The sequence below is a fragment of the Rhinichthys klamathensis genome, unplaced genomic scaffold, assembly GCF_029890125.1.
Source record: "Rhinichthys klamathensis goyatoka isolate OS25496 unplaced genomic scaffold, OSU_Roscu_1.1 h1tg000337l_1, whole genome shotgun sequence".
NCBI lineage: Eukaryota > Metazoa > Chordata > Actinopteri > Cypriniformes > Leuciscidae > Rhinichthys > Rhinichthys klamathensis.
The window spans coordinates 163,857-177,928 of NW_026606851.1; the positions used below are offsets into that span (position 1 = coordinate 163,857).

Genomic DNA, 14,072 nt, shown 5'->3' on the forward strand with positions numbered 1-14,072 from the left:
ACCTGAAAATTATAGACCAATTGATCGTTCGCAAAGACCCGCCCCCTTTAGTTACTGTTGCTATGTCTGACAAGCCACGCCTCTCTCACGACACATCATGTTCTCACGCGGTGAAAAATACATTGTGGAGCAGAGAGGACACTGACAACACACTGACACAGGACAGGCCAGCTTGTGACAGTCGTCAATGATTTGTGTTTTCCTATTCCGTACTGGGGATGGCGCTATTGAGCGTATATTAGGGAAACCAGGTGGGAAGTTATTTAAAGTAACACCAGGAAACTTTTGCTCTCGGGGTCCCCCTACAGTTGGGAAACAGTATTGTCCTCTAGACCTCTACTACTGTCGTAAACTCTGTCATCCTACATGCACGTGCAATTGTTGACAACCAGGATAGCCCTGAACACTGTAGGAGGAGGTCACATGCAGGTGTTCTGCTTGCGTCGCGTGTGAAATGTCTTCATCCCAGGTACAGTGGCATATATTTCAGCATGTCATATGAATATAATTTCATGGGTTTTATTTTCTTCTAACGACAAATGATCGCGATGCTCACGTTTACAAGCCAGCGTCATTATAGTAGCCTAGTCTATTGGTTACCGTTTTACTGAATCTATGTGATACTTCAATGCAATGTTTGAGTGGTTGATAATAACCATATATCGTCAAAATTATAATATCAAGCTACCATAAATGAATCTGCAAATTTTACAAATCGATTTGCATTATAGCTTGAGGCAAGACAAATAAACAAATATCACAGACATGTTAGGTATCCTAAAATATGATTTTGTACATCTTATATATTTACTTGCAAGAATGTAGCCCCTACCAAACTTGTGCACGCCGTTTAGACACAGGCTTTCATTTTATTTTTATTTTTTTTTGCCAAGTCCGCATCGGTCGGGCACCCCTCCTCCTCCTCCAACTCACGCCAGCGAGAAAATGCTGATCCTCGTTCGGTAAAACGGTAACCAATAGACTAGGCTACTATAATGACGCTGGCTTGTAAACGTGAGCATCGCGATCATTTGTCGTTAGAAAAAAAATAAAACCCATGAAATTATATTCATATGACATGCTGAAATATATGCCACTGTACCTGGGATGAAGACATTTCACACGCGACGCAAGCAGAACACCTGCATGTGACCTCCTCCTACAGTGTTCAGGGCTATCATGGTTGTCAACAATTGCACGTGCATGTAGGATGACAGAGTTTACGACAGTAGTAGAGGACAATACTGTTTCCCAACTGTAGGGGGACCCCACCCCGAGAGCAAAAGTTCCCTGGTGTTACTTTAACTACAGTACACTCCGTTTTTCAAGTTCAAATCCTCCAACGTTAATCTACTGACTCTCCTGAATGCTTTGTCGGACAAAAATTGCGGATTCGTCGGATGGCAATGGATTATGATTGGTCGGATCGCCTGTCAATCAAACTCCCTGCGAATGGTCAATTGCCCTGACCTCTCAGATGGGGAAAACAATGGAAAGAATGGTCAATGATAGGATGGTATATTATCTGGAAATCAGAGGTTTGATAAAAAATGATCAGAGTGGGTTTAGAAGAGGAAAGGGAACAATGGATCCTATGGTGTGTTTGGAGTGACATAAGGAGGGCGCAGACAAATAAAGAAACATTACAGGTTATATTTTCTTATATAGAAAAGACCTACGACATGCTGTGGAAGAAAGGAGTGCTTATCAAGTTGAAACTAGTGGGTATAAAAGGAAGAGTTTTTATTATTATAATAATAATTATAAAAAAAGAAAACTCTTGAATCTCAGACTAAAAAAAACTTCATTGATAAAGGCAAGCAAATCCAAATGACAGATGAACAGCAGTAGTAAAGTGAAATCTGTGTCTTTGGGAGAAGTGTGTGTGTTTAGTCGTAAAAGAGCTTCAGTATTAGAGACGTCTGATCTGAAGAATAATAACAACACAAGACGTGAGACTTTAAGTGTGATTGGAAGACTTTGTTGAAAGTCCCCAATCAAATATGAATGAATAGATTGTAAAAAAAAATATATAAAAAAAAATCAGTATTTACAATGACAAACACTCACATTTAACCCTTTGAGCACTAATGAGTTAATGAGAAAATATGTTGCTGTTTGTTCTCAAATTATGTTCTAGTGTGGAAATAAGCCTGAAAATAAACACACAGTAAATGCCAGCATATAACGCCATTAGGTTTCTGATGTGTGAATATGTGCTTGATCTTGTTCAGCTCTTCTGGATCTGATGTCATAAACCAGAAGAATGACAGTAGCCACGCCCACCAGAGCAGAGAGGACCAATCGGATCACAGCTTCAGTAGGACCACAGCAGTGGACAGAGTCTGAGGAATAAAAGCATCAAACTGAGATCAGATCAGTTCAGTTCATAAACGCTAATATCAGCGCTGACATCAACTAATATCAGCCGTACCTGAACATGTGTGACAGAGTTGAGAGATGTTGAGATGTTGAGTCTGGTTGCTGATGGGATTGTTCAGCACACAGATGTAGGTGTTTTTATCCTGATATTCCACATCCAGAGGCAGAGAGAGACTCATGTGGCGATAAAACACACTGCCGCTGGACAATAAACTGGTTCCTTTGTACCAGGAGAGAGTCACATGACCCACATTCACAGCTGAACACACCAATGAACATGAAGATGAAGATGAAGAACAGTCTCTGCTGATGACAGGAACAGGCAGACGAGCTGGAAAACATGACAGAAAAGATAAACAAGAACAAATCTAATCAACAATATTATTTTTGGTTGAGTCAGTTTATATGATCTTTAATCTCAAACTATAAAATGATCCAACAATTAATAAATACGAAAATAGTTAGTAAAAACAAGAATATCTGAAGGACAGGATTATCTATTAAATTATCCGTAAATAATCTCTACTCACCAGAGACAGAAACTCTGAATGCTTTTAATGAGAAACCGTATGAAAACATCATCCGTAGTTTATAATCTCCAGCATGTTCAGTTGTGATGTTTGTGATGGTCAGAGATCCAGTTTGATTGTTCAGCTTCAGTCTGTCTCTGAATCTCCCTAGATAATCATCATATACAGTGATTCTGTCGGCCTTTAAATTAATTTCAGATATTAGAATATTTTCATCTCCAAACATCCACCGAATCCAATCATAATCCTTTATTTCAGTGAGATCAGAGTTTACAGTGAGTGATTCTCCCTCATTCACTGATATTTCAACTGTATCAACAAACAGAAACAGAGTTTGTAGCAGATATATTGATATTTATATTTCAAATGAACAATATCATAAAACAAAAACAGAAAATTAACAAAATGGTGTTTGAATTAATATTGTTTAGTTTGAATAAAACATAAGATGGTAAAACAAATATTTAACCTACCAAAGACAGCGAGAAGGACATCACTGATCGAACCCTGCAGGAGTCCAGCATGTTCAGTTGTGATGTTTGTGATGGTCAGAGATCCAGTTTGATTGTTCAGCTTCAGTCTGTCTCTGAATCTCCCATCAAGAACATCATCATATACAGCGAATCTGTCGGACTGTTTATTGATTTCAGCGATTAAAGTGTTTTCATCTCCAAACCTCCACTCAATCGGTCTATCACCTTTTATTTCAGTGAGATCAGAGTTTAGAGTGAGTGATTCTCCCGCCTTCACTGACACGGATGTCACTGATGCTGATACCAAAAACACACACAGAACAAACACAAACAGGGTTACTGTGTAATGACTTAATAATGATTTACTAAATAGTTAAAAATGTCAGTTTGAAATAAACAATATCATAAAACAACAAAAATAAACAAAATGGTGTATGAATTACTAAAAAAAATGAATCAAATACAGAAAAAAAACGTGTTTAGCCTCACCATAGGAACCAATATTGATCTTTCTCTTTCTCACACCGTTGATCTGTAGAAAATAATCTCCAATCTCTTCAGTGATGTTTATGATGGTCAGAGATCCAGTTTGATTGTTCAGCTTCAGTCTGTCTCTGAATCTCCCATCAAGAACATCATCATATACAGCGATTCTGTCGGCCCGTTTATTGATTTCAGCGATTAAAGTGTTTTCATATTTCCACTGAATCACATCATCATCCTTTATTTCAGTGAGATCAGAGTTTAGAGGGAATGAATCTCCCTTCATCATAAGCTTCACTTCATCATCACCAAACACACCTGAAGAACAGAGTTTTTCACAGATTAAAGCTTTAAAATCACTTGATGTTGGTTTGAAGCTTCACTGAAATTCTTTTAAACTTTAAAATGTGTGTGGGAAATGCCATTGAATTATTATTTTTGTTTGGATCTTCCTTGCCTGGAACTGTTTTAAACTGTGGATTATATACAAACTTTCCATGGATTATTCACTCATTATGTAATTATGCTGGTTGCCGGTTTTGGAGCGCTTGGGACAAATTTATTAGCAAAGGCCAAACAACGCTGGAACTTGTATCATGTAATTCACCGACTGCTCTGAGTGAACATTCATATTGTAGATAGGGGTTAAATCATTCGTTTGTATGATGCACTGTTTTAATCATAATCTACATCTTGTGGTTATTCGTGCATTATTGACTGAGAGTGAAATTGTTTTTCAATTTTGATGTAATCTACTTTACAAGTTCATCAGAAAGCCCACGATAGTATTTCATTACAAGGTCAAGAACTTAAAACATCTTAATGGTAAAAAAGAAACAACTGAAGCCATAAAAGCCGATTTAAAACTCACCATCCAGATGCCAGAAACACAGACAGAAGAAAACTGTGCGAAACATCTTCAACACTTTTAGTCCACAAATATGAAAAGACAAACTCTTCAAAACTGCTTCAGGAATAAAATGACAGATGAGCTGATGTGAAGCTGCTCTGTAGAAAAATGAAGTGAAACTCCACCAACATTTAAAATAACTGCACATCTATACGTGTTAATGCATGTGAACATCTAGCTCTTTGTTAGCTCATCAATTCACGCTCTGAGTCTGAACTTTGTCACTTTGAGTTCAACTTCACCTCAAGTACACCTCAACTTCCTCTAGATCAATGACATCATTTTCCACAGAAATGAACTGACCCATAACCTGTTAAAAGTGTCTAAAAGCAACAGTTTGATCAAGCTGTGGTCGAGGCCAGAGAAACAGAAGTTTAAGAGCCTTAAAACAGAAGTTAACTTAAGCTGGAACCCTTGCTTACTTTGACAAGAAAGCATCAACTAAAGTCATTGCACACGCAAGCATTATTGATTCAAGAACCGAGTGGATGACTTGTATGTAATGTTACTGTATGGAAGCATCAGCACAGAGAGTGAATTATAGGGGTGGGAATCTTTGGTCACCTCACGATCCGATCTGATTCCGATTCTGGGAGTCACGATCCGATTCCAGAACGATTCTTTATCTACCTTTCCCCCCTTATTAATTCATTAGTTTACATAGGCTAAGTAATTAAGTACTTTTTAAAAAATAATTACAAATTTTTTTTTTATTATTAAAACAGTTGTATGTTAAGAATTTTTATCTAATATAACCAATGAGAAGCATAGAAAAATATAACAAACAACAAAGAAAAAGTGCTTTCAGTAGCCTATTGAACGTTTTCCATTCAAGAACTGTGAGTGATTTTTCTTCATCTTTACTGTTGTTTTTTACTATGACATCATAGACTGCGGGAGATCTATTAAGCTGCATTCACGCACGCATCTCTTTTGAAATAAAAGAAGTAATGCGGTGTGTCCTGTCCGTTTAATCCCTTAGACATAACTGGCTGTGTTTACGTTAATTTTGCACAAGTAGCCTACATTAAACCACTACACGGAGTCGCACAGCCGCATGCGCGAGCAGTCTCTCAAACAAAGCGCGCGTCAGCATTTGAAATTGAAAGCAGCCTTCTGGTTCATATTTTAAATACCCAGCAAGCAATAGCCGTCATTTCAACGTCTCGGTTAAATATGGACCCGATATAGTCCGGCTATGTGTAACCCACTTTTAGCCCAAATAACATTTAATCTGGATAATTTTTTTTTTTTTTCAAAATAACTTGTGAGATGTATGACATTCCATCATGTAAGCAAAGTCAACTGTGATTACAAGGTGTTTGTTTTGCTTTATTTTACATGTTATATATGTAGGCTGTGCGTAGCCACGATTTAGCTCGTATTCAGACCCGGCTATTGTAGCCCACTTTTAGTCAAAACTGAGTAATTGTAGTTTTTTGCCAGGCAGTGCATTAAATTGTTGATATTCCATCATGTTCGCATTTGTAATGATATCTGCAAGGTTCAATGTGTCATTTCACGACATGGTCGATCTGCAGTCACGATTCAGCTCTGAATTGGACGGGCTATATGCGGTCTTTTAGCCCACCTGGCGAAATCAAAGCAATCTGGTCTACGTACGGCTTGGCTATATAGCCATGATTCATACCAGCGAAATAGTATAAGAATATTAGTCTTAAAAATGTTTTTGCTCACACAGCTTAATGTTTGCTGCCTGTCACACATAAACATAACATTCATACACAATCTACGAAATGACTGTCTATCATTTCAAATTAAATCAAATGCAATTGCATTTCTCAACCGCTAGATGGCACAATCGAAACACTACTGAGACATGACTACTGGGACTACTGGCGGCATAGGCCTATTTCACAAAAATGGCCGCCGAGACCGGAAGTAGGGTAAACTATTTTCCGGTGAAAGCCATAGACAGGGTGAAAGCGCTAGCAGTTACAGTCGGAGGACAAATGCGGAGATTAAAAGCGGTTGCTTACCTTTTTATGTTTCAACCCAAAGAAGAAACAACCCTATTGATCACTTCACAGCTTTTCGTGTTTTGCGGGTTTTCATGGAACAATCGGGGAGAAGTTAAATCACGCCAGACGCGTGTGAAGAAGGAAGCAGATGTTGAAATGGAGTGTTGATGCCGGTTCGGGACTGATGCCCTCCACAAAACATGTTTAAATTGCACTTGATTGTTATCCGATTTGCACGTCATGCACTTTTATTTATTATTATTAACTGTTGGCAAATTAAAATTGTTTGTAGAAGTTGTTTTCTGTAACTTTCTTTCCCTTTTACCTGGGTGCGCTTTGCCAGGCCTGCTGTTTACTTGTGCAAGCAAGGGCAGCTGGGACATTTATTAAACGTATAAAATACTTTCCAAACCGTTACATATAGTCTTATAAATTCAGACGTTTGTGATATAAAAAAATAAACATATTGGAATAATTTTTAAAGTTGTTTGAACACGGAGCAGTTTTTCCCGTGAGTGGGACTGGAAAACCCGGAGTGGATCAGGAGCGGAGTGATAATAGAACGCTTCTGTGCAGAGAGGAACGGGCTTTTGCTCCAGTCCAGGCTTTGATCACATCTCCCTAAGCGGGTGATCACCTCGTCCTTCCGACCCATTCGAACTAAAATCAAGACATTTATTACACTATTTGAGAGATAAGCATACTTACGGCCTTAAAATAATGAAAAGGGTAATTTAAGAAACAGGGGGAACCTGATATTAACGGAAGTCCGTCGTAGCGACGGATAACTTTAATCCCTGTATATATTATTTAGTGTATTGAAAATAAAATTACATTATATATTAGTAAATATATACTCACATTTTTAAATATATGAAAATGACTTGTTTCTTTGTAAAAAGTGACTTGACATGTTTCATTCAATATATTGTAATATATTAACACCACATATTATTCTGTATGTTTTCAAATATACCGTACTGTTAAACCATTTCATATATTGATAATTCATATATAGGGAATATTTTCTTTTCATAAGGGGACCCCAGACAGTTAAATATTATTTTGTAACATGATTTTTTTAAAAAAAAAATGTAATATCAATCACTTCATTCATGTTTTTAGTCTAACTATTTTTGTAATTTCATTATTAGACATAGCAACGTGAGATCAAATTCACTGTAAAGATGTACAATTCTTAGTTTCATTCATGGTAACATGAAAAAGGAGCCATAATCTATTCTAGTGGAAGATTACTGCAATCTCCTGGACTAACACTTAATAACATGATTTTTTTTTTAACAAAAGCCACTAGATTTCACTCATAGCCTACAATCAGACATCATTTCAATTTATTTATTTATTGTTTTTCGATATATTAACGTTAAATGTGAGCTTAGTCATCAAGTGTCATGCCATTTAAATGAATGGAACTTTTTTTTATGTGAGCACTAAGCAAACGTCAAGAATTTGTCCAATTTCGATCTTTTCACAACTCCCTGAAAACTATCAACAAAACGGACAACATCTGATATTCTTACTTTTGTCAGATAACGTTATATGAATGACTGAGAGAGAAAACAAGCTGTTCAAAGTCCATTTTGAAAATGAATGGCGATCGTAGCGGGCGGCAGCGCGACCAGAAGTCTTTTTGCCGTCTGTGTCTGGCGTGATTTAACCTCTCCCCAGTTGTTCCATGAAAACCCGTAAAACACGGAAAGCTGTGAAGTGATAAATAGGGTTGTTTCTTCTTTGGGTTGACATAAACACCATAAAAAGGTAAGCAACAGGACTAAACCGCTTACAGTTTCCGCATTTGTCCTTCGACTGTAACTGCTTGGGCTTTCACCGGAAACGAGTTTACCCTACTTCCGGTCTCGGGGGCCATTTTGTGAAATAGGCCTATTGCGCGACTAGATCACTTTAACCAGATCTCGCGATAAACATTTCTGCCATTTTCAATGTTATTTTACACGAGGCAGCTGTCGGAGAGCAACGGGTGAGCGACACTCTGAAAACCTTCAAATGTGTACTTCGATCTTGTAAGTATGCGTGTTATTTTTGTTATGTTCATTGTTTAAATAAGTTAGTTGTTATAATGTGTAGAAACCGTGACATTTTAACATTACCATTGCAGAGTGGGCTACTATTTTTCTGCAACAAGTTAACGTTACCTGCACGTGTTATTGCAACTGTGTGCCCTTAATCTAAAATGAATCTAAATTCAAGGTGGTAAGCATGAAACTTATCATTACTATTTTATTTGTATTATTATTAAAGATACCAATATATTTTTGTTTTTAGATTAGAGTAAGAAATAATAAGTTTTGATTTAATGCAAATTTTCAAAGTATACTTTACATAAAACTTAACAGCAACATGAAAAGAAATTATAAAAAAATATTTTTTCCTTTCCAATTAATAAAAGGTAGTGGCAAACAGTAAAGTCTTTAAACTTGATTTAAAAGAATTAAAATATGCAGCATACATTCAGTTTTCAGTGAATTTGTTTCAGATATATGGTGCATAAAAACTGAATGCTGCTTCTCCATGTTTTGTTTTGACTTTGGGGATATAAAAGTTGCTGGCTACTGTCCCAGGTGACCTGAGAGGTCAGCTCTGGATGGTCCATAATGCATCAGAAGATTAGAAATTTACTTTGGCCTTAATTTAATTATTGATATTAATTTATTAAAAATATTGATATAAATTGTCTATATTGATATAAATTATATAGTCTCAATCTATATTCCATTAACTCTATACTGCCCAGCTCTAGTGTGCATCCTAGCAAAAGTGAATGACTGTAATTAGTTAAAAATGATCGTCAACAATGCTTTTCTTGAGCAATAATTTTTTTCTTTTTCTCATTTGGCAGACGCAGTGATGACCAACTTTCCTTCGGCGACTGAATGGGAAATAAAAAATGCAATTTCTGGTCATTTTAAACAAGCACCAGGGAGAGCAGGGGGTGGTGGTTATGGATATAAAGCTAACAATTAATTCTTAATTTTAGTATCTTAAGTTGTTTTACATATTTTCTTATTTTTTTATTTGTTCATTTTTATGTTTGAATGTTGTCTAAGTTGTTAATATAATTGTTCTAAATAAATCCTTTATATTTAATTAGTTTGGATGGATTTTCATTTATGAGAACCTGTTGTATTTGAGTGAAAAGAATCCTTATGCCTCATTTTGTTGTCTATTACATGTATATGTAGTGTAATTGATGACTAGTCTAATCTTGGGCTATGGTTAGACGTCTATTAGATTTTCACTGACTGCCCAAAATTAGCCTTGTTTTAGCCTAGACCCATATTGCCTGTCTATTATACGTATATATGTAGTCGTTTAATAGCTGTCTAATTGATGACTAGTCTATTCTTGGGCTATGGTTAGACGTCTATTAGACGTATATATGTAGTCATTCAATAGCTGTCTATTCTTAGGCTATGGTTAGACGTCTATTAGATTTTCACTGACAGCCCCAAATTAGCCTCGTTTTAGCCTAGACGTCTGGGCTGTGTTTTGACGGCTATTAGACGTCTATTAGATGCAAAATTGCTTGCTGGGTATATAAGTCCACTGCATTCCAAACCACATAAATGATGACTTTGTAGAGCATTTGTAAGGAAAATACCGACGGGCGAGACAGCACACTTCAATCAAGTGTAACATCAAAGAAAGCGCGCGTCTCTCACAGCGTATCCTGTGCAATGAAGTCTGTGAATGTCCTTGTAATTCGCTTCAACCTTTCCGAACTTTATGAAAGATTATTTTACGGAAGGTTTGAGTGGTGTATGTGTGTGAGGAATTGGAAGCAAGCAGAATACGGGTGTTTCTAAAGCAAACTCAAAGTCATCGCACGTCTGGTTAAAAACTAAGCTCAGAATCGATTCTGGAATTCTCAGAATCGATCCAGAATCGTTGGAGAGAGAATCGCGATGCATCGATGGATCGATTTTTTTTTTCTCCACCCCTAGTGAATTAAAGGGCACCTATTATGCAAAATAGGGGGTATATCTTGTAACTGATTCACTAGTGTAGCGAGAAAAGAGAGACTGGGTGTGCATCTTGTTGTAAACCTTTTTCTTCTAAAGTGTTTGAAAACTCAGAAGTGAAGACCAGGAGACCCAGGTTTGTATCTAAAGATGGTTTCTTTATTGAGAACACGAGCTGTGCATTGCTGTAGTCTTCCAAGCTCGTCTCAAGTCTAAACTAAGGGAAACGTTCCCTTGCAATTATACATTTAGGGGCAGGGCTTAACTTTGTGCGGAACAAAGCATGTAAATGAGGTAGACAGGTTTAGGAACCTGCCCCATACTGAGAGTGCTACCAATTCCAATCCAATCAGCATAACTATTCAAACAGTGAAGCTACCAAAGTTTCAGTAATCTGCTTACAATAGAGAGGAACAGGAATAGCAGGTTCGATAGAGAGCAGTAATCTGACAGATACAGAAAACAGGATTTGCCGGAAGTAGTTATAAGCCTACACTACCTGTCAAAATGACTGATTGACAGGTGGGCGTGGCTATCCTTTGATTTTGTCCCGACCCTTCCGGTTCCTCCCCTTCCTGCCCCGCCCCTTCCGGTTCCGCCCCTTCCTGTTACCTTTGACCTAGTTCCACCCCTTCCTTTTACCTTTGACCTAGTTCCGCCCCTTCCTGTTAAACTTTCTGTCAAAATGATGGATGGTGACAGTTTGATCGTTTGAAGTTAGTTTGATCAAGAAAAAGGGGGTATAGGATGTGTGACAGATAGTTTGAGATGTATTGGCTTTGATGATGACAGTTAGTTTGATCGTTTGAAGTTGGTGTTTTGTCACCGCATCCCTTCCATAACCCTGAGCTTTATCACGGGCAGCTATGAAAGTGATAAGAAAAAAATTGTGATAGCTACAAAAAGTTAACGAGAAACGAAGCAACACTACAGTGTGTTTTTGTATGTGACAGTAACAATCAATCACACACACTCTAATAACATATCACTGATTTACACACATGCATAAGTTATGCTAACGACCCATTAACAGCTTCAAATGATAACGAAACAAACACTTTAGTCTCTCAATTTAGTATACAACATCAAATTAAAACGGTACCTTGTGCTAGTGATGTTACGTATGACACTGAAGCTTCGATGTGCGTATCGCGAAAGCGAAGCAATTTCTATTGAAGCCCCGTATCGGGGTGTGTATTGGTTTCCCAGAGGTCACGTGATCGATGACAAATGAAGCCTCACTTTCTGTCCAATCACGTGCGCGTTTCGCTTTGGGTGTCAGAAGGCTCGAAGGTCCTTGTTGGCTCAGTCTGGTTGATGGGTTTGTGAGGAGACTAGAGTGCTGTACTTTGAAAGTTAATCAATACATTACATTTAAATAACCAAAACTTCTTCTTATTATTATTATTTTGTTGTTGTTGTTGTGTCTTTTTGTTTTTGTAAGATCGTTGCACTTTTGGTGGGTTTTTTTTTAGGTAATTTGGTGTTGGTATTTGGGTGTTTGGTGAAGGCTTTGTATTTACAGCAATGGCAACAGCCAAAAAAAGGAAGACTTCCCCTAACTGGGAATATTTTGAGCTTATAGCTCCCAATGTATGAATGCATTTCTAAAAAATAAAAATAAAAAATAAATATTTATTTCTTTTTTTATCATTGTATTGTATAATTGTTGACCGTTTATGTGTCTTATATTCAGTCAATGTGTTATTATTTTATGCAGCCCTATACATAGGCTATAACAATGCACAACAAACTTGGTGTTTTTATATATATTTAATAGTAATTTTAACCAGAAAAATCTAAAATGTATTCCCAAAATCGTGCAGCCCCATAGTTTCTCTTGATATCAGCATGTTATCTATCTATGTTATCTATCTAATCTATCTATCTATCTATCTATCCAAGGTGGCGCTCCTGAGAGGGCGACGTCGCGGAATACTTGGAGTCAAATTATTTGTTTGTCTATTTCTTGTTATTTTGCGTTACACTACGGTAACAGAAGGGTCAGTAAATGGTATTTACGACCGGGCGGCTCTATTATGCCTAAGAGAGTGCAGTCTTTTCGGACTCCTAGACACGAGCACGCTTAGCCTCTATCCTGAGCTAGCGAGAGACGCCGATAAGACGTTAGGCCGACACCCGGACAACAACAGGCCCAGGCGGAGACGCGGCAGACGGGGAGGGGCCGAACGACGACTCCGGCGCTTGGTTAGCAGTGGAAAGCTAGCCCTCCAGGTCATATTGTTGGCTAACGTCCAGTCTCTGTTAAACAAGATGGATGAGCTCCGGGCTCGGATCTCCATGCAAAGGGACTTACAGGACTGCTCCATGCTGTGCTTCTGTGAAACATGGCTGGGGGAAAGGACACCTGACGAGGCGATAACACCAGATGGCTACACGGCCTTCAGGGAGGACCGGAGTCCAGTGGATAGCGGCAAGACTCGTGGCGGAGGAACGGCCATCCTCGTTAAACAGACATGGTGTACCGACTGTAAGCTTATTTCTAAATCTTGCTCTGAGAATGTGGAGTTTCTAACTTTGAAGCTACGGCTGTTTTATTTACCCAGAGAACTGCAATGCATTATTGTGAGTGTTGTGTACATTCCCCCCTCCGCCAAAGAAGAGGTTGCACTTAGTGAGCTACATGACATGATCAATGAGCATGAAAACAATTATCCTGAGGCTGCTTTCATTATTCTGGGAGATTTTAATCACTGCAACCTTAAGAAAAACTTGCCAAAACTGTATCAGTTTGTGACTTTTCCAGCTAGAGAAAATAAGATACTGGATCACTTCTATAGCAACATTAGAAATGCCCTTATAGCTGAACCAAGACCCCATTTTGGCAAGTCTGACCATCTGGCAATCCGGCTTAAAGGGATACTCCACTTTTTTTGGAAATAGGCTCATTTTACAACTCCCCCAGAGTTAAACTGTTGAGTTTTACCGTTTTTGAATCCATTCAGCCGATCTCCGGTTCTGGCGGTACCACTTTTAGCATAGCTTGGCATACATCATGGAAGTGGACAAGACCATTAGCATTTCTCAACAAAAAAAAATGACCAAAGAGTTGATATTTTTCCTATTTAAAACTTGACTCTTCTGTAGTTACATCGTGCACTAAGACCAACGGAAAATGTAAAGTTGCGATTTTCTAGGCTGATATGGCTAGGAACTCTACTCTCATTCCTGCGTAGTAATCAAGAAACTTAACTGCCGTACCAAGAGTTCAGCAGGCGCAGGCACTTAGTCCCGGTCACGTTGGAAGTTTCCGAGCTGGGGACTATTTTCAGGCGCTGCGTCATATCATT

The 14,072-nt window shown here is 38.0% G+C and overlaps 1 protein-coding gene across 1 annotated transcript; it reads right to left on the bottom strand.

Moving 5' to 3' along the window:
* Window positions 1-2,193: 2,193 nt before the first annotated feature.
* LOC130106335 (uncharacterized) lies at window positions 2,194-4,902 on the bottom strand. The gene is made up of 6 exons (XM_056272410.1): window positions 4,740-4,902; window positions 3,875-4,186; window positions 3,611-3,682; window positions 2,913-3,266; window positions 2,435-2,713; window positions 2,194-2,345 (listed from the first exon to the last, which is right to left on the bottom strand). Exons 1-6 carry the CDS (start codon window positions 4,783-4,785, stop codon window positions 2,194-2,196), a joined length of 1,215 nt encoding a protein of 404 aa, XP_056128385.1. The 5' UTR covers window positions 4,786-4,902.
* Between the last annotated feature and the right edge of the window lie 9,170 nt (window positions 4,903-14,072).